At 45.3% G+C, this 21,675-nt stretch overlaps 1 protein-coding gene across 1 annotated transcript in view; it reads left to right on the forward strand.

Annotated features, from left to right (window-relative positions):
• Positions 1 to 2,556: 2,556 nt before the first annotated feature.
• EGLN1 (egl-9 family hypoxia inducible factor 1) overlaps positions 2,557 to 21,675 on the forward strand; it is a gene marked incomplete at its 5' end in the record, with an annotated part of 28,123 nt that continues 9,004 nt past the window's right edge. Inside the window, one exon of the mRNA XM_079550597.1 lies at positions 2,557 to 3,474. Within this exon, the coding sequence (XP_079406723.1) occupies positions 2,557 to 3,474 (918 nt within the window). The remainder of the gene's footprint in view (positions 3,475 to 21,675) is intronic.

Here is a 21,675-nt window from a genome sequence, read left to right on the forward strand (position 1 = left end):
GAGGAAAAGAACAAAGGAGTTCTGAAGCCTAATTAGCCCATGAATTAATAACTATCATTGGGTTTTAGCCTGATGCCATATTTGTACCTTGGTCCTTTTCTTACTGGTTTCATGGTCTGAGTGTTGAGTTAGAATCATAGAATGATGGAGTCTGTGACATTCATCTCCATTATGTTTGCTGAAAGAGTACACAATAAATTAAAATGGTCTTTTACCTCCTCAGCTTCTCCCCAGCAGAATATAATTGCTTGCATTTCTAAAGTGTTTGAAAATAACAGGCTTGACTCTTTTCTCATTTGATCTGGCTTAACAATGCTGCAAGTCCAAAGAATTCAGCCACATTAACTTCAACACAAAGCTTACTAGAGGAACGCCTGGCCTGGTACTTCAGACATACCTCATATTCTGGATTTAAAGAGCAATTCCCATTAAACTTGGATTAAAAACCTGTTCACGTTATGTTCTGGACTCAAACATTGTCTTTAAACCACTTCCTTCTGCCTCTACTATTATGTTGTCCCTCCTTTAAGAGCAATGAACAAAGCAATTACTGACCTGTACCCTATCTGGTTCTAGTTCCCAGCTTTTCCAGTTCTTTCAGATTTTGTTGTTGTTATTTTGTTGGGTTTTGTTGTTGTTTTTTTTTTTTCAGTTGGCCTAGGTACTTCCGGATCTTATTCACCTTGGATTCATGGGTATGACATGACCTTGTCCTCTCAGTCCTCCTTCTGCCTTTCTCATAATCCAGTCTGGTTTTCCTTTCCATTTTCTGTACGCATATGATGGATGTTTGTGGCCTTGGTGCGCTCTGTTTCTCCTGTTACAGCCCTCACATAGTACCAGCAGTGCCTGACATTCCTATAAGTCCTGCTGCATCTGTTAATTTTAAATCTAGATCTATATAGAGAGATGGTAAGAATGAGCTGCTTTAATTGCACAGATGAAGCCCTCTTACTAGAGTACATCACAATCCCTGCCCTCACAACAGCCTGTGAGGAGCAACAATATGGGTGTATGTTCTTCAGTGCTGAAAAAAAAACCAAACGATGTCCCCAAAATCACAAGAGACTTTGGCAGAGCATGAGCAGAACATTCACATAGCTCATTTTCAGTTACTAACCAAAGGACGCATTTTGCTTTTCTACTCCCAGGTCTGCACGTTGGCTCCTTTCTCTGGCCCTCTTTGGCTTTAGGATGGATTTCTGTCCTGAGAAGAGGCGAACAGCAGCTGAGTGCCCTTGCCCAGCCCAGCAAACCAAGGTTTCTGCTCTGCTTGCCTGCTGGGCCACAGTACAGATGAACCTTATAGCCCAGGAAGGACAGCTGCTAGAGCTTAGTGCAGAGTTTGCCGAGTGCTGCACCTCAACACACTGTTTTGAGCTGTACTGCACAGAAGTACAGGATACACAGCATTCACTTGACATCTACTGCAAGCCAGCAAGGCTCAAGCTGGGTGGATGAGAGCACACACGTCATCCCAGAGCTCCTCGCGTGGCTGCTGACAGCCGATATGACAGTGCCGGGACTCGCTTCCCTCCATGGAGTCTCCTCTCCGCGGTCCCCGCAGCTCCTGTTACTCTGCCAAACCCTTTTCCTTTTCCTGTGGGGCTTTGTCCCGCTCACTGCAGCTCCTCGTGGTTTCACGGCCCCATCACCTGCTCTTTCTTCCTACTGCGTTTAAACTGCCTGACACCGGCGTATGTCAGGGCCGGGTTAGGTCGAATAGAAGCCGCACATTATTTAGGAGAGTGCCGGCGCTGCCTCCTGCTTCGCCGGGTTATTTCGGGGCCTACGGATTGACAAAACCCGATCCTCTGCTCGGCCGCGGCCGCCGGACCCACAGTCCAACTTTCATCACCCGCTGCCCCTCGGCACGCCGATGCCACCCGCTCCCAGCGCCGGGAGCAGGGGCTCGCTCCGAGGTTCCCAGCCACGCCCCGCCAGCAGCTTCGCAGCACGGCGGACCTCCCCGGCCTTCTGCACGGCGCGGGGCGGTGCGGCGCGGCACGGCACAGCACAGCCCGGCACGGCCCGGCCCGGCGCTGCTTGCCCGGCCCGGCCCCGCCCGCCGGCGGCGCGGCCCCGCCCGCCTGACGCGCCGGCGGCGCTGGCGGGCTGGAAGTGGCGTACGTGCAGAGCGGGCCGCGAGCGTGGCGCCTCCTCCTCGCCCCGACACGGCGCTGAGGCGCGGCGGGCAGAGGCAGAGGCGGCGGCCGCGCCGGGCCGCGCACTCGGGAGAGCGGCCGCGCATCGCGCCAGCCGCCCGCCCGCCCCTCGGCCCTCCGGCGCCGCTGGCGGGGCGGCGATGAAGCGGCGCTAAAGGCGCAGGGAGGGCCCCCGCTGCAGCCCAGCGCCTGGCCGCCCCGAGGAGCAGGGAGGGAGGCCGCGGGCCGGCGGACGCGCAGGGCGGCGGGGGCCGCGGCGAGCCGGGCGGCCATGATGCAGTGAGCGCTGCTCCCAGCGCGGCCGGGCGGGGGCCCGCGTAGCGCCGCTCCCGCCCGCCTCCTTACATAACGCTCGGCGGCGGAGCGGGGCTGCGGCTGCACCACCAGCGCCATGGCGAATGACAACGGCGGCGGCGCCGGACAGGGCGGCGGCGGCGGCAGCGGGAGCGGCGGCGGCAGTGGAGGCGGCGGCGGCAGCAGCGAGCGGGACCGGCAGTACTGCGAGCTGTGCGGGAAGATGGAGAACCTGCTGCGGTGCGGGCGCTGCCGCAGCTCCTTCTACTGCAGCAAGGAGCACCAGCGGCAGGACTGGAAGAAGCACAAGCTCATCTGCCGCGGGGGAGGCGCGGCGGCTGCGGCAGGGGGCGCTGCGGAGCCTCGCGGCGCTCAGCCCCCGCCGCCCCGCGCCCACGGCTCCCGCAGCGCACGCGGCGCGCACGGCGCCGGGGCCGCGGGCCGCCCGGACAAGGCGGCGGCGAAGGGAGCGGCGTCGGGCCCCGAGCCCTCCGCCGAGGCCGCCCCGCCGGACGACGACCGCGTCGTCGCGGCGGCGGCCGGAGGCGGAGAGGCGGCGGCCCCGGCTCCGGCTCCCGCCGCGGAGGCGGTGCTGCTGTACCGGGACAAGTCGAACCTGTACCCGAGCGGCGTGCAGGCGGGGCCCGGAGGGGCCGCGCTGCGTCCCAACGGGCAGACCAAGTCGCTAGTGCCTCAGCGGCTGGCGCTGGAGTACATCGTGCCCTGCATGAACAAGCACGGCATCTGCGTAGTGGACGACTTCCTGGGCAAGGAGCTGGGCGGGCTGGTGGCCCAAGAAGTGCGAGCCCTGCATCACACCGGCCGCTTCACCGATGGGCAGCTGGTCAGCCAGAAGAGCGACTCCTCCAAGGACATCCGCGGCGACAAGATCACCTGGGTGGAGGGCAAGGAGCCGGGCTGCCAGACCATCCGCCTGCTCATGAACAGCATGGACGATCTCATCCGCCACTGCAACGGCAAGCTGGGCAACTACCGCATCAACGGCAGGACGAAAGTGAGTGCGGGACTGAGTGGGGACGGGCCGAGAGCCGCCGGCCGGCCGGGATCGTGCCCGCGCGCACGTGGCCGCCGGCGCGCAGGTGCGCGCGCCCCGCCGAGTGCCTGCGCGTTGCGCTGCCGCGCGTCCCCGCGAGCGCCGCGGCACGTGCCCGCGACCCCCGCGCTGCTCGGAGGCGGCTGCGTGCGGCCGCGCGCCGAGGACGCAGAACCGAGCCCCGTTGTGTCGGCCTGATTGGTGATTCCCTTCAGGTCCGCCGCATGAGATCGCACCCTCCGTGAAGGACTGCGATGAATATTCATTACTGTCATTTCAGCCCCTCCACAGTTTGCTACCTCTGTTCAAGTATAAGGCGGGCAGTGAGCTGCCGAGGGGCGCCCAGCGCGGCCGGCCCGGGCACAGACGCGCTGTTGTTGGTGCAGCTGCGGGGCCTCAGCTGGTGGGAAACGGGAGTGGGAGGGGGAGAGCTGGGAGGCGAGAGACAGCCCCGGGTCTGTTCGGATGCACTGAGTTACCTCCTGCCGCAGAAGAATGTGGGGGGAACTCTTCGTTTCTTCTTTTTGTTCTGAAATGCGATCTGTGCGTACTGTGCGTACTGAACCAATGTTCTATTAACGCTATCACAAACGTGGTCTGGATTTCTCCTCCAGACCTATTTACTCGGATATTTCTAATCTAAGAAGCTGTGAGGCAGCGGCTCGCACTGCCTAGGCAGGTGGTGGAGTCACGGTCCCTGGAGGTGTTCCAGAAACGTGCGTGTGGCACTGAGGGAAGCGATTAGTGGGCATGGGGGGCTGGGCTGATGGTTGGGACAGGATGGTCTTAGTGATCTTTTCCAGCCTTTATGATTCTTTAAGGTGCCAGTGCTTTAGACACACCTGCTGCAAACATCTGTAGCCTTGTGGGCTTCAGTTTTATGCATCAAAGAGGAGAGCTGCTTCTGTCTGTGTGCACAGTGATGTGCTGCTGGAAGTAATGTGTGCCAGGGCTGCGATTCCCAGTGTCCCTTCTTGCAAGTCTGAATCACAGATGTGACTTTTGGGCTTCTGTATGTGGCACCTCCAAGCAACGCTTCTGCTAGCTGAGAAGGAACAGGTGGGGAAAGAAATCTCTAACTGCAGCATGCTCCGCATTTCCGTAGAGTGGCAGTACGGTTATGCAGACTGTTGAGCGCCACTTGGTTTTCAATTGCTGCTGAAATGCCTGTATTTCCAGGGATCGCAACAGGTTTGCATTTCTGTACTAGTGAGGAGCAGTATGTTCTGTCTTCTCCTGTTCCCTTGCTTATCTCCCAAAGTCAGTGCTTGTGGTGTTGCAGGAAAGCTCAGTTTCCTAAAGCTTCAGCAAGAGTAGAAGGAAATCTGTCCATCACTGCCACAGATTTACTAGTGAGCTCACACATACGCAAAGGTGTATCGGTGAGAGGGGCTGTCAGTGGAAGAGTCAGACTTGGTGGGTTTGTCTGTGTTCATAACGTCTGCAGAGGTAGCAGTGATGCACTGACTTCCACCCTCTCTCATGCATCCTTGGAGGCCTCCACTTTCCCTCCACCCTTCTGCCACAGTGAGTAGGGCCCAGGGACAGGAGCTTCTTTGACACCTGCTGTCAGAGCTCCTGGCTCTGGATGGATAGAAACATGGTGACACCTCTGGGTTATTGGGAAAGCCCTGTTTTTTGTTTGCTTCTTGCCTCTGCTTTTTCTGGATCAAGGTTTAGTCTCATTCTTGCAGGAGTTGCAGTGTATATGTGTTTTGTTCTTATCTGTAGAGATGAGTGTGCAGTGGAGATGCTGCTACTACTCAGTAGTTACTCCAAAGCTTTTCTGTTAGCTCACCATGTAAAGTGCATGGCTTAGTTCGCTTAACCAAATACAGCCAATTTCCAGATATTTGTGAGTATCACTGAATCACAGAATGGCCAGGGTTGGAAGGGACCTCAAGGATCACAAATCTCCAACCCCCCTGCCACATGCAGGGCCACCAGCCTCCCCATTTAATACTAGACCAGGCTGCCCAGGGCCCCATTCAATCTGGCCTTGAACACCTCCAGGGAGGGGCATCCACAACCTCTCTGGGCAGCCTGTTCCAGCACCTCACCACTCTCTCTGTAAAGAATTTCCCCTGACATCCAACCTAAATCTCCCCTCCCTCAACTTGAAACCATTTCCCCTTGTCCTGCAGTTAGATTTGCACTCACAGCAGTAATTTTTAACAACCTGTCCCTGTGCAGTACTAATTTTTACTGGTCTTACTTCAAGTAATAGGACTAAAATGGATAGAAATGCAGCATGCATAGACTCTACCAAATAATCTTACTACTCCTGTATGCATATGTTGCAACTCTGTGGTTTGCTCAGTTTGTGTGTGGAGAACTGGGTGTACTGTTTTACTGAGGGTGCTAAATGAGCCAACGTGCCACTGGTGAGAAGGGTAATTCCCAGCACCTGAAGAATGCCAGCCCCTGGGGCCCTGCTCACCCTGCAGCTGTGTGGGTGGGGGGCCAGTGTGGCCTCACATGCTGGGAAATCCAGCATGCACTATTACAGCTTTGAGAAGGCAATTTTGTACGGACAGTTCTGAATGGACTTTTTTAAAGTCCAACTTCCTCATTATTATTTTTGTTAAATAGACTTCTACGTGTAAAACAAGCCCAAAAGCCCCAAACCACTTGCAGCCTGTTCTTTATGATATTTTTGTTGGGTTCAGTGGTGTGTTGTCTTAGAATACTATCTTTGTTTTCGAATGTTGTGCAAGGGTTGGCATCATGTCATAGCAGTCACAGGAGCCTTTACTGAATCTTTAACCTTTACCATATCTAGTCCAAGCTCTGTAAACAAGCATATCCTACTAGAGGGAATGAATCGTAAATAAATCCACTCCACAGCGTGCTGGAATTAACCTTTTTTCTAGACTGTGTCTTCAAAAATGTTTTGTTAATCAAATATACCTGTAAAATCTTAGAGTTCTGTTCTCTGAGCTTTAACTAGCAGCTGGATTCTTTAACAGGGGTAAATGGGTTCTTGATCAAAGGTTTTAAGGAAGGGTAATTGTTTTTGATGGTGGGAAGTAAATCAAATAGAATTGATAATACGAAGGTTGTCACTTCAAATTTAGTTTCGGCTTAACTTGTACAGCTGCTGGTGTTATGCCACTGAACTTGCTGTTGCTTAAACTGATTCTGGATACTTCATGAAAAAGGGAAAAGAAGTTAGTCTTGTACAGGCCAAGACAGGGACGTTATGTAAATCTGTCTATGGGGAAAAAGTGCATTGATTTACAGGAGTATTTTATTTTAAACCCATACACATTCTCTAATTCTAGTCTTAAGGAAAAGGACAATAAATAAGGTGAAATGTGAGGAATCTGAGGTTTTGTATTTGGATTTTCTCTAAACTAACTGGGCTGTCTAAAATTGGCTGGCTGATGTTGTCCTACCTAGCCCAGACTGTCAGTAGATCATTCTGTAGGCTGAGAGGTGTCTGCATGGTAGTAGGTATAAACAGCCAACTGCTTTTAGAGTGACTATACAGTTGCAGGACGGACACTCTGGCTCAGTATTTACTCATCTCAGAAGTCCTGACTTAGTACATTCCTTATTTTGTTCTGCTGTTCCCTTCTGGATTGTGCTGTTTTTTTTCCTCCCTGTGGTAGAAATGGCAGGTACCAGCAGATGTGAACTCTGCTGCCTTTCTCCTGCTTCCTGTTGTTTTCCAGGTTTTTCTTCTTCCATCTCCTCCCCAAATGCTAATTCTCTTCCCTTTCTCTTATCTGCTGCTGCACTTGTACGTGCACATATTTCTGTTTCCTGCCTATCCTGTCCTAGATAGCTGCTGAGGGTGGCTCACCAAAGATGGGGTGAAGTACTCTCAAATCTCCTCAGGTGAGGTTTTTCTTCCCTCTATACAGAGCCTGATAAGAAGGAAGCTTTATAATTTTTTTTTTTTTTTGCTAGGTATCTCTCTCCTCTATTGAGGGCTTTGCTGATTAGCTGAGACTTCAGTTCAGAAGCTTTGTGTTCTTTATTAGTGTTATAGTAATATTGGGAGATAGTAATTACAGGCTGGGACTTAATAATCACCGTATAAAGAAGCATCTGATCCATCAACTGTTCCTACTTGTGCTCTCCCCACACCCAGCAGTACCCATCTCCTGTCCCTGCCCTGCCCCTTTTATTGAGGGGGGAGTTCCTGGACAGCTTGACAATTGCCATTATGTTCTTTTAGCTTTGTTTCATTCCCACTCCTTTGTAGCCTGACAGAAGAGCTACAACTTGAACAGCTCAGTTTTAACTCTCTCCTATCTCTTGCATCATGGCAGCACACCCACTGCTCCTCAGCCACCAGTGGCTTAAAAATGTGCTTTATAGGTTGCATACTGTTCAAGCCTGTTCCCATGCTTTTTTTCTTTTTCTTTTTTTTTTTAAAGTTGCTGAATTACTCCTGTTCTTGATCTCAAACTAACCTGATTGTAAATACTTTATCTGCTGCTTGTCATTTCCTGGGCATGGGTCGATTTTCAGTATGATGCTGCATGCTAGAGCATCCTGGAGCTTTCTGAAGTCCTTGGGTACTCTGGATTTGACTGCTCTGACTGTGTCCTATAATATCCTTAAGTTAGTAATGCTCCTTTAGAAAATAAATTCTGTCAGTGAGTGGATTTCTCATATCCTGCAGTTGGCTATTCTAGAAACTGGAAGGGAGAGGTTTTTTTTTTTTTTTTTTTTTTTAATTGAGACATTTGTGTCGCAGCTGTCCTACAAAGAGGCTGGGTAGTGTCACCAAAGACAGAGAAATTTAGCTAAAAAAGCAGTAATCAGCTGTTGAAGCTGTCAGTGTCTGGTGTAGCACTGAACAGAGGCAGAGGGAGCAAAAGACGTATCTCTTGAGTTTTGCAGATACCATTCAACATAGCGTGCTGGAAATCTGAGCAAGACTTCTGTGAGTTCTTTCCAGCAAATCTTACTCTGCAGGATGTCACGCTACATGTGCAGTGGGAAGATGGCAGATGAAAATCAAAGGTAGGGAATAAGAACTTGACAGCCATATGGGTATTGACTGGGGCAGAGGGAAGGTGTGGTTAAAGCTGAGCAACAGCTGTGGAGGAGAAGAGCTTCCTCTCAGTCTGCCTGTGGCATGTCCGTTTCTAGAGATCATTCTGCATCACCCTTGCATTTAATTTATTTCTGGATAGCAAACTTGCTGATTTAATTTGTTAGTAATGGATGCTTGCATGGACCAGAATTGGCCACTGGGTTGTGGGAAAAAGTGGGTAGGTCTCAGTCTCTCAGTACTTGCTTGAATTCCTTGAACCTGATAGAGTTTTACAGATACTTTAGCTTAAAGATTTTTCCTCCTGATGGTGTTTTTGTTGGCAATTGCATTTTCTTCTAGACATGTGTGCTGCTCAGCGAAGGATTATGTGGTGATTCATGGATACTTAGGGCAGCCCGCAGACTTCACATTCCTGTTGGGTTAAAGCTCTGAGCTGAGTACAGTTTTATTTGTCCTTTCTCGTGTTTTGGGTCTCAAAAGGCTGTTATTTCTAAATGCAAGTAGTCTTCCACTTGAGAAACAGGGTGTCCAGGAAAGACACTTCTTTACGGCCAGTGAAAATTAAAAGATAGATTAAAAGCTTTTGTAGGTACACAGGTACTACATTAGTTTTCCCTATAGATTGATCTCCAGGAGCAGGTGCATATGTGGGTACACTTGTCAATAACAAATAACAGTGAAACCCTCTGCACGTATTAGTATAGTGATTGTAATTGAAGAGTCATATGATGTGTCCAAAGTTGGGGAGCACTGCCCGTGACCCCTATTGACTTTTCTATATCCTTGTGATTTAGTGTAGTTTACCAAGCACTTCAGGCTGAAAAATTAGTCACTCTTCTTTATTGGTACAAGTATTTACATGGCCATCCTGTGAACTGGAGTGGGGAACTGATCCATCTGAAAAATGAACTGGCAAAAGAAATGCTCCTGGTTCAGTGGTTCAGTGTTTGGATGTTTGTGCTGGCGCAGGGGACTGGCAGATGCTGAGACTTTCTTTCAACAGCAGTGCTAATTTATGCCAGCTTAAAGGGTTTGCCAAACTACAGCCTTAATTTAACAGTTCGGGACTGATTATCTCAAAATTTGCCCATGAAACTTTGAATAAGAGTTAAGAAATCTGTGCTTCCTATATCATTTTTTTCCCCTCATGCTTTCTTTGTCCTTTATCCTTGCATATTTAGTATGAGATTCAGTTTCTGCCATCAGAAACATGTTGTTCTATCCTTCAGGAATCTTTCTTTTGACAATTTTATACAAAAGCTTTACTGATTTTCCTCAATAGAACATACGCAAGAAAGAAAACATTTTCTTTGAATCTTTCCAGCTTCAGTAATTTGGAGGGTGAGGGCGGAGGGCCCCTGCTCAGCCATGTCCCCTTCTTCATCTCTATAGCTGCAGAGGCTCAGTCTGAAGTGGACTGTTTTAGTACTGCTTTATTTTTATTGTCCCATTTCCTCTCTGTTCCTTGGTGCATGAGGATATAGCTCTGTGAAGTGCTGGGTTGGCTCACTGCATGTTGCATTTCCAGTCCTTTTGGGCTACACAGCTGCAGTTAGATTTTCAGTCGTTGCTGTTCCAGAGGTGTATAAACCACAGGGGTACACGTGCATGAGTGACCTCTGTGTACAGTGGGTCATTAACTTTTTCCTCTTGGTGGCATTGCTCATTTTCTGATGGTGTTGCTGCTTTGATGCACTGTGCTGCCTGCCCTACCCCCCAGAGCAGTTGTTTGACTTTCTAGCTACTACTAAATGGAGTAATCATTATTTATGATATCCTTTCTGCCTTTCACGTTCATGGTTTACTTAGAACGCGTTTGAGGAGAGAACCAATGCTGGTCTTTGTGGCCTTTTTCAAAAGTCATTTTGTGCTCATTAAGTCCTTGTAAACTCCTCCCAGTTTCCGAAGATTATTGGTTAACCATAGCTGATCAAGCATATTTTCAGTGTGAGCTTGTTCCAGAACTAGCTGGTAAGTTGCAGTCGTAAGCCTCAGGTTGAAAGCTAATTCACTCGCTGTTCCAGGACAGTGTCTGTCAAAAATAGAGCAGTGCCTCTATGCACGTAACAGCTGCGTGCGTTTGAAGACTTTCTTGTTCTTTGGTATTTAACTCGAAATGACTCAAGAGTATTTTTGTTAGCATATAATGTTATAAATAGGTATTGGGTAGGAATCGCCTGTGCACGGATTTGTGTGATGTAGGGCAGCAATGTATGTGTTCTATGCACAGTGCCCTAACATACGTGAAGGACGTGCCTGTGGGGTACAGCTAATGGGAATTGATGGTAAGATGGTCAGGTGACTTCACAAATCTTTAGATGCAATAAACTGACTGAAGATTTAAGGTTTTTTAATTTATTTTTTGATTTGTAAATGTATTTTAAATCTGTTTACGAGAAGAGTTTGTATTGTCAATTTGCATCACTTTGTGATAGCTCAAAAATGTTGGCAAAGCTGCGGAGGACAGAGGCATCTCTGGGCATACTCTTCCTCTGCCTTTTTGTTGTTGCCCTGGTGGAGTGCCGGGATCTGTTATCTCTGTATTAACGTAGTTCAGAAAGCCACAGATATGTAGCTAGAACTGTCTCTGAAGGTACTAGTTAAATTAAAGCAATAAATCTTAAGAATGGAGCAGGCAGCTCAGAGCTGACGAATGGCGTATTTTTCCTGTTGCTGCTCTCTGTCCTGTTCAGACATCTGCTCTTGCTGTGGTCATCAGGCTGTGTCAACAGCTTTTGCTGTGTGTGGCTGGTACTCAGCTGAAGGCGTCAGGCCCTTCTGGTTTCGGTTGGCTGCTGCATTGTTGTTGGAGCAGCTGGCACACGGCCTTGCCACTGTGAGAACGGAAGCTGTGGCCAGTTGATAAGGGCATCTTGAACTCGCTCAGTTTCAGCAGCTTCATTGGGCATCGTATCATCAAAGTTGACTGAAACAGTCTGAAATGTTCCTAGCTTGGATCTCTTTTCATTATGCAGGTGGTAATTGTACCGCAGTCTCTCCTGCAGCTTAATGACAGTTTTCTCCCAGTTTACCTATTATACAGTTGACCTGTGCCCATCACATGGTCCTGGCTTAGTGCAGCTTGCTGTTTTTGAGTATGTGTGCATTTCACACATTGATTTAACGAAAAATTTAAGGAAAGTAAAATCAATTCCTTGTCTGTAGAGCAGGCTTGTCTCTGTCTAGAAATGTTTTGAAGTTTGTAAGGGGATTTCTGTAGTGAGAGGGTATAATGCACCAGGGATCCTTTGGAACTTAGAGCAGCAGGCATTTCCAAAGCCACTGTCAAAAAGTGCTTTTCTTTAATATTCTCCGTATTATTTACTCTGTTCTGTGCAGTGAATTTGTAACAGACATCTGGATGAAGTTATTTTCAGGATGTTTTATTTTACCCAAGAAAAATGCCACCCACTTACACATTTCATAGGCGTACACAGAAGGAACCTCTCAACAGGCAGGGGTCAGGCTCATGTATATTTCCAGGCTGTTGTATAAATCAAAACCCTGCAGCCCTGAGCTTATGGTCCTCTTATGGTCCTGCTAATCCTGTCAATTTTTCTTTCGTGTGCATTCCCCACAGATACCTGCTGCTCCTACCTATGGTCCCCTCAAGACCTTGGGCTGCTGGTATTCCTGCTGAATGGATGGAGGAGGAGCAGGCACCAAGGGCAGGGCTGCCTGACCCTGCTGAGCTTGCAGAGCATGAGGCTTTGCTCAGTTTCTGTGCCCTGCTGGATATTTGGCAGGGCAGACACCCCTCCAGTGGGCTATCCTCTGCAAGGACTGCATTTGAAAGATAAAGAGTGCCTGCCTTTTGTGAGATGCCTGTTGATCATCTTTACTAGTAAATTGAAGCTGGATGGAGTTGTATTCTTCAGAAATACTTCAGATGAGTACTCAGTCTTACTGGGAACAAAATTTGTGATGAAGCTACATTTAAAGCAGCTGTTGATACTGTTCAAATACTACCAATCTCTTCTGCTGAAAGCTTACACTCTTCTTGCAGCCTAAATCTTGTTTCAGTTTCTTGCAATTTGCCTTCTGGTGTTTGTTCTTCCCTATCAAATGTCTCTTTTTCTCCTAAGGATGTGATCTCTTCATATCATAATGCATTTATTGCAAGTAATCTATAGTCTGTGTGTAGGTGAATCTTCAAAATACTGACAAAATGATGCTTGTGTATGGCTTCCAGCAATTCAAAAACTTCCTTGGCCAGAGGTTGCATCTGAACTGCTGCTTTTAGTATGCACGGATGGATGGATGTACTTGCTATTAATTTACGTAATCTTGGTTTTAAGAGCCATTTGTACTTTTGGCCTCTGTGATATCCTGTAACAATGAGTCCTGCAGTTTGATTAAATGGGGAAGGAACTTCCTTTTGTTTAAAGCCTACAGCCTGATGATTTTCAACGTCTTCAAGATTCTTTGTTGTGAAAGCTCATTTTGCAGTAGTTTTATCTTCTGTGGTTTTAAGCCTGATACTTTCCTTCATACATTTTTCAGCTGATACTTTTTCCTTCCAGAACTGAAGAATTAGGATCTTTTTAGCGTTTCTTTGGCTGGGAATTGTTTTATACCTCTGTACATTCCTGTTGCCCATTTATGCAGCTCTGTGCATCTGCTAATCCCCCTTTTGCACTTCCTCTTTACTGAATGGCCATTTTCTTGTCCAGGTACTTGATATCATTCCAACCTTCTGTGCACCTTTCTGCATTCAGTGTTGGAATGGTTCCCATAGTGTATTTCCTTATTGCGTGTAAATGCTGCTGCCCTGCTACTCCCTCCCTCTTCCTGGTCACGTGGAAAGTACAGACCCTGTGGGGATCCTGTTGGGAGCTGTTGTTTTTCACTGAACAGAAGTTAGTTTGCCGTGGTGAAATTGCTGCTTCAACTCATGGTTTTATTGCTATTTGCATTTATCTGTTCCAGTACTTTAGAATGCCTTGAGAGTAAGGGCCATACTTAAAGTGCTTTATACTTAAAATTTTCTAATTTTTGCATCAAAATTAATGCCTTGACTAAATCTCCATTGCAGCCTGGGGAAAATGACATACAGTGGCTCCCTGAGGCCTCCTAATGTTGGCATAGACTCAAGAACAACACAGGAGTTCCTAGACTGAAGTCCTGACTTTGTCATTTTCCTCAGAGAAAACAGAAAATGGGAGTGGTAACTTCTCATGAGCCAAAGGCTAGGCCAGAGTTATATATTATAAGCTCGGTAGGTATAAATGAGAGAAACTGGGTTTTTTTTACCCATTTAATTCTAGAAATTTAGTTTTAAAAACTATGAAAGACTTCAACCCGAAGGACAAGAAACACAGGTGAAGAAACGATCAACTAGCTTTTTTGGCTTAATCTTATCCCATTGCAACAAGAATGTTGCAGAGTTTCAGCTTTTACTATGCCTTTTCTTCTTTCTAAGCATACATCCTGCTTCTTTGAGGATGCACCCATGCAAAGATGAAGCTAGTAACATGTGTAACTGCATAGTGTTGCTTGTGTTGGTCCTGGGAATTAAATACAGTCCAGGCTTTTTGCTTGTGCTTTAGGGCTTTTTTGTGTTCCAGGTGGGGGACCAGTCAGTCTGCCTGAGAGCAGAGCTGCCCTTCAGAGCAGGGGATTGGGAGGATGCTGCTGCAGCCCTGGGTGTTGCTGGCTTGGGTCAGCATCCTGGCCTGTGGCATTGTAAGCTCTGTTTTCTTACTTGAGAATTTAGCTTTTTAAAGTTCTTCAGAACCCAGCGAACATTGTTATGTGTTACTGCCCATAAGCTTGAATTCCATTTTGCTTGTATGAATAAAGCATACAAAAACAATGCCCTCCCTTGGAGAATTTACAATTAAATACAAGCTCAGTGTTCACTTTAACAGTTCTGTGTGTACCCACCCTCCAGCAAAAAGCTAATTAATGATTTAAAGCAGTAAGTCAGTCAATTCCAGCTAAAACTAGTGGAAGAATTTTGTTAGGAGCCCTGCAGTTACCTACTGTTACAGCACCTGCAATTTGAATTGATTATTTTTCTTTCTAGCTAGCTTTCTGCAATGCCACAGTATGCATTCCATGTGAATGTTACATCTGGGAGACAGATTATCTGAACTGCCTTTTGAACTAGTGGGCAGACATGAGCATGGCAGTAGTGTGCTGTGTGTAGTGGGGCTTTTTTTTCCTTCTGATTTTCAGTCACAATCCTGTGTGCTAATATTGGCTTCTCATATCTGAGATGTTTTGTATTTGGTTTAGAGGCTGGAGGGTTCAGAAAATTAAAGCTGAGGTTTTCTGGGGTATCTCAGTTATTATTGATGTCTTGGGGTTAGTAATGGGGCAAGCACAGTTAAAACCTATCCTTTGGAACTTGCTCCTCTTCGTTATCATGCAGTGCATGTTTGGCAAGTTGCTGCTGCGTTCCATGAGTTCTTGCCTGCTCTTCGTTCTCCTCCCACTCTTTCCCCTCCATCATGCTCTTTTCAAAATGGCTTTTTCTTGTCTTTAGTTGCAGATCTCAGATCAAATGAAGGTAAGAAGCTGTGTTATCCTTATTGTAGTATATGGAGCCCTCCACTACATGTAATAGAAGACAGTAAATCACCTGCCTGTTCACAGGAAATTTCCTGAAGTGTTGTCTCTTACTCAGAAGCTGTTAACCACCATTGAGTTAAATAATATATGCATGTTTTAGAAAGGCCTGTACTTACTTTCAGTAATGGTAAGAAGTTTCATTGTAAAATACAGTCTGTTGCTGAAAGGTTCATTGCTTTCAACTCTGAAATCTGTAGTGGTTGCCTGCTGACCTGAGCAGGAAGTTTATTTCTTGTAGAGAATTCTGGTATTTTGCAGAAGCAATTGTTTCGCTTTAGCTCTTGTGATACTCAGCATTATTTTTGCCTTCTGGTACTACTGACTTGTGGTAGTGTTGCTATTCTTGCCTTTTTTTTTTTTTTTTTTTTTTTTGTCTTTTTTCTCCACTATATATCATCTTCACATCAGTGATTTCCTCCACTGATGCATAGGACAGCAGGGAATTTGTATCCATGAATTATTTCAGGATGTTTCCAAATATACTTTCTTAAGTACAGTTTTTATTTCTTTCCTTTTCATGGTTACAACCTTAAGTAGGGAATAGGCTTTGAAAAATAGAACTTATGTTCTGCGTTTCTTGCATGTGCATTGCATAAATACATCTTACATATGATTTCTGATGGGTTGACAGGATACCCCAGATCTAGGCTGTGATTCCTAATCCCTACCATGTTTCCTCAGCGAGTACAGGATGCTGTAAAGACGTAACAGTTATCTGTAACAGGATTGTTTGGTACTTTCTTAACAAATAATAAAAATAAATAAAAATAAAAGAAGCCCAACAGCTCTGCAGGGTTTTAGTTCAGCTACCTTCTGATTATCAGAGTGGGAAATAGGCAGTTTGAGATTAGCACTGTGCTTCTGACCGTGGAACTTGTGGAGTGACAGTTATAGCAACATGGTTGACAGGAATCTTGGCAGATTCTTGACTTTTTTGTCTAATTATTATTTACAGAGAAACACTGATCTTCAGAGGAACCTACCTGCCTTTTAGAAAGGGTAAATAATTTGATGAGGATATAAAATATTATTTTCCTTATTGAAGCAGTAGGAAGGAGGAAAGTAGTTAGCTTTTCTTTTTTCTTTCTTTGATTGTCTATTTTCCTAGTAGTTCTGTGATTCTGTATGTAAGCGAGTTGGAGTGAGCCAGATGTGTGCCTTTTAATCAGCGCATAGTTGGTAACGCACCAGGTTGTAGTATTTCTCCCAGGGCATGAGGGTGGTGTGTGCTATCCACCATAACAGCCATTTTGCTCTCATGGGACAAAAGCAGTTGGGGAAGTGACTTTTAGGGAGACTGGGAAAGAGTATGAAGAACAGCAGTTCCTAAACCAGAAATGCTATTGTTGCTGCGAGCTTAAATTTATTGTAGAATTGTGCTGTAAAATTGGTGTTGAAGGAGACAGTGGGGTTCTGTATTGACTGTGCTGGGACAGGCATTTCCCTCAAGCTTTTCTGGCGGCCTGGACTCGGTGCTTGGTACATTCAGATCTTTCTCTTGTGCATATGGCCACGTACTCGTAAAGTAAATAAATCACATTCCTGAGCCAGTCTCGTCAGGGAGTTCATTGTGCCTGCGTAGATTTTCCTGTCGCAGCATGCGCTTGTGTGGGCCTGAAAGTGGGGCAGCGAGCAGGAGCAGCAAAAGTGTATGGGGGCTGATGGTGGTGGTCCTGTGTGCCCAGGCTGGCTCTGTGGCATTTTACTTCACACTTGAAACTGGCAGTGAAAAACAAGTTGTCTGTCCCAGTGTCTGTGGCCAGTGTGTTTCTACCTTTTGTTTAGATTTCTCAAGTGGAAGTCATCTTGGAGGTATTCAGGGTTGGGTTTACTGCCACTGAACGCTTATCTAAGCTGAATTTAATGTCTTGATGTCAACATCATAGGACGGATTCCCGGCATTTGTGAGCAGCCTATAATTCTGTGTGGCCATAGCTGTTTCTCAAGACTTTCTACCAGCTGTGTTGTGAGCTGAGCACAGGTGCCAGTTTATGTTTGAACTCTGTATGCAGAGTCATCTGGTTAAAACCAAAAACCCCAAATATTGTTTATACCAGTTCTGAGAGAGGCTATGTTATATTGCGGTGATGGGGTTGTATAGAAGAGCTTGAATAGAGACAGTGTACATATGGAAGCCCATAAAAAGCTATATGGACAGTCAGCATTTCTTACCTATAAACTGTAGATGATTTGAAAGCATATTACAGACTGTTTGCTGTTATTTGGCTTTAGACCACAGTAGAACTTCTGCAGAAGGTTACTATGAATTAAAGCAGCACTTTGCATGCTAACATTCACTGTGTAGTTACTCATTTTTATGAATACTTCAAGAACTCAGCTAATTCTTTTAAATTAGGAGTGAGTGCTTTGGTATACTAAAGAATTTGTCAGGTTGGGAATACTGTCAGCATTGCTGAATACTCCATAACCCCTTGCAAGAATCATGAACATTATTTTTAAATCATTTTTAGTTGATGTAGAGTTTGTGGCAATAAATCCTACAGATAAAATTTTATGTGTGCTGAGATCTTGAGTGCTTTCTGTAGGCGCTGAAAATTCAAGATGCTTACATCATACAATTAGCTTCTATTTGGCTAACTGCTGAAGATACAGTCCTATTATTGTCTTGTCGTGCAGTCACACAGCATTCGAATCTTTATATTAGGAAATATTTCCTGCAAGCTGAATTTTATTTTCCCAATTCTCCCTAAAGTGGAAACAGAATAATTGTTTCAAGTAAGACAGAATCATCAGTATGTCTGTCAGTGTCATGCGGTTAGTTAGTTTCTGAGAGTTTGGTCTGCACAAAACACTGTCAGAAGATATTTTAAGTAGTGTATCCAAATGACACTTAACCTCTTATTATTTTAATTTACTATCATAGTTTGTTTCAGTGTTGTGCTATTATTAGCTAAAGATGCTGCTTCCCTGTACTTTTTCTGAATGGTTAGTGATGAGTAAGTTGACTGGAGTCATGCGAGAGCAGAACGTTCTGCCTCTTCTTGGAAAAAAGCAGTTTGAGACTATTTTTTGATGGTGTTATTCATTTCAAAGCAGTCATGGTGTTAAATTAAAAACAGACTCTTAAAATTTGTGCTGATTGACTTATTTCTCTGTCATTTTTACGCAGTGCCAAAACACTGAGTCACTAGTCTGCTTCTCTTGGACAGAAAGGGGAGTTATGTGTGAAGGCCAGCCAATTCTTCAAATGTATTTTACACTTTTCAGCAGTTGTTTGAAAGTGTTCTGGTCAATTATTTAATCATATTGTGGACAGATTTAGGCTTTAAACACCTTTCTCAGCTGCAGAGAGGAGTTTTGTATTTGTGCCTGTGCTACTGAAAGATAACTGTCTGTCCTCGGTAACAGTAATTTTCATCTACCTTCTTTAGGAAGCCTTGATTAGTTTTTGTTTGTTTGTTATGGGTTGGTGAGTTTTAGGTTTATAGCAGACTGTGGTATTAAAACTCCAACTATGTATGTTGAACATCACGGAAGCTATTAATGGTTTGAAGCACATCAGTAAATAGCAGCTCAAATGTACTCCTTTTTTTTTTTTTAAGTATTGTAGTAGAGTACTGTAAGCTTGAAGACGTTTATATTCAGAGATGTGTTAGATAAACCTTACTTTAAAAAAAATAATCCTGTTCAAGTCAGTGCGCAACTCTTTGTAGACTTTATTAATTGAAACCACTTTTATTTTGCTAATAAGGAATTAGATTAAGCTAAGGGAAGCCAGATCTTAATCAGATTGGAGGACTGCAAGGGTATTTGCACTGATTTCACAGATTTAGTTTTAAAACAAAACCTTTTGGTTAAGCTAACATAACTTTGAGGAAAGAGGTGTCTTGGCTAGCAGCCTGGAAAATGCCAGTGTGTTAAGGAAGATACCACCTGCAGTTTTTCCCCTGGAGTTTGCAAACTGGCTTGGTGATCTCTTTGCGTTTGGACATTTGAGACTGGTAACAAGCTCAAATGTACGAAAGCAGTGAGAGCTTTGTTAATATTTAAGTGGTGTTATCTCAGTTAAGTAGTAGACTAGTTGGAGGCTGTAAAACTAATGTTAGAGTTCTTTTCTGGGAGAGAGGAAGCACGTTTTAGGTCTTCCTGCTGTTTGTGTCTATGACATTGGGTTTGGTCACTTGTTGGTTTACCTTTGGAGGTGTATCTCCCGGATTCCTCAGAGCTCTGCTAAGATTCTCTCAGTCCAACCATCCAAGCATCTTCAAGATCTCCCTGAGGTCAATGGCTCCTGTTTGATTGTTTTATGAGAGCTTCTCCTTCCTATGTGTCATTTTTTTACATCTGTTGGGTTTGTCTGTTAAAGTATGAGCACATCCCATGTTTATGTTCTGAACATCAAACTTGAGCAATGGCATTTCTATGTATGCCATTGGGAAAAACCGATGAGTTATCCAAGTTTGCATCCAAATTTTATCAATTTTAAGAGTTCATGAAAACTTCTTAAAAGCCTATGAATGCGTGTGAAGGAAAGAGATGGTGTTTGGCAACCAGCTTCATGTGATCTTGCTGTTGCTTGCAGTTTGAAATGAACATTGGAGAGGAGGTGCTGACTCCCATGCAGCTAGAAATGCCTGGCATGTTTACCAAGCAACAACTCTGCTACGTGCAGAGAATTTGGCATAAATTCAAAGTAGGTGTGGGTGGGCTGAACACAGCCAGTGAAACTGCATGAGCGTTTCTGCTTTCTGATATGCCTCAATTTATTAGAGGGGCTGCAGTGGGTCTTTAAAGTAGGTAGTTGTCCCTTAAATCTGAAGGCAGCTGTAACGGGTGAAGGAGTGAGTTAACTCGGGGAGAAACTGAGCAGGCTGCTGCTGAGCAGCCAGACTGCTGACTGGGCACAGCTTTCTCTGAACTGAGAAATCATGTGATTTCTCATATGATATCTTTTGAATATTATTAGGAAGTTAGAGGTAAGTGGTAAGAGTGTTTATCAGTTGTGCCAAACATGATGGCATATTACTTGATTTTTTTTTTTTTTTTTTTTTTTTTTGCCTGTTTACAAGGTACAGTTCTACCAAAGTGACTGGAAACCCTGCAGTGGCCTTTGTACTGAAAGGTGTGGGGAAGGGTGAATTAGGTCAGGCCTGCCATTACTTTCTCAACTGCCTGGAAGTTCATAGAAAACATAAACCACCTACATAACTGCGTGCTGCTCCTATTTATAGTGCAAGAAGTTATTTCAGCTCTGTTTTCCCTCCCTCCCTACCTATCTGAGTTTGTTTTTCAACTTTGTTCAGTTTGCCTTCAGCATGCCAGCTCAAGAGCAGGCAGCTTTGCCAAACTCCTGATAAAAACCCCTGCTGCTGTCTTCACAGCCCCCCCCGTGGCCTGGGCTGACCTGCACTTCTCGTCCTTGCCTTCAGTTGGTTTTTCCTAGAAGAGCTGCTTGCTGTGTGCTTGCCAGAATGCGATCCAGATAGTTGCTGCCTTAAGTAGGATTTTTGTATTTTTTTCTTTCCTTTAACTGCAATTAGGTGGTTTTAGCGTATCTGCAGAGAAAAATGCTACAGATAATGAAAGTTGTTCTGCTTTGCTAATAAGCAAATTAAATGTCTGTGGTGGTAACTTACTATTAAGGGGGAGAGCTTCAGAGCTGCAGCAGTGGGTGGATCTCTTGTTTTTGTTAGTTTCTAACTGAAATTTAGAGATCCCCAGTCTCACTCAAGGACATGTGAGCCACCACTTTTAAGTTTTTAAGCACATAGGTTCTCCAGCTGACAGTGATTGAAAGATGCAGATGCTGATATTTCTCTCCAGCTTTTCCAATTATGCATTTCTGACTACTGTGAACACCTGGCTCTCTGTCCTTATTTGCTGGATCATGGAGTAGACCAGCATAAAGACTGACTTGGAGGATGAACATCGGTGCTGAAATCCTTGGATTAGCTGTGTCCCAAAGAGTTTATTTTGTCACTTTGAACTTCCTCTGTTTTGGGTAGAGCTAATAGTTCTTTCCAGTTGATAGCCTTTGCTGAAAGTTTCTGTCTCTGGTTGTGAGGAATCTGCAGTAGAAAGCATATGAATCCAAGTAGCGTGCTAAAGTCAATAATCTTGATTATGCTCATGCCAAAATGTACCAATGCAGGATTTTTTTTTTCCTTTCAGTTCAATTGTCATTTTGTACACCTTACAAAAAATCATGGTTGATGTATGTTGAAACTGTGGTATGTTTCCTCAGAACTGTTGTTTGGCAGGGATGAACAAATACTTGAACTAGAGTTGCATTAGATAGACCACGAAGGAACAAGTCAGAAGTTTTATTCTTTAGTTTGGTTCTTCATTCCAGTGAGTGTTTTTTTCTTTGAATATGTCTGATGACCCGCACTGAGGATTTCTATTCAAGTCTTTGTGAGAGCATCTGATAAATTTTGTTAGGAAGTCATCAGTCTTGCATTTAGACATCTTGTTTTGCTCACTGGGATTTGTAGTTCCTTCAGCAAACAGCAAAAGTGACATCTCCTTGACTGATGCAGTTTTCTTTAACCTGAGTTAAACAATAAAGTTATTTTATATTAATACATTAATGTGGCATAACACATGTCCTC

The sequence above is a fragment of the Tetrao urogallus genome (genome assembly GCF_951394365.1).
Source record: "Tetrao urogallus genome assembly, chromosome: 2".
Taxonomy (NCBI): domain Eukaryota; kingdom Metazoa; phylum Chordata; class Aves; order Galliformes; family Phasianidae; genus Tetrao; species Tetrao urogallus.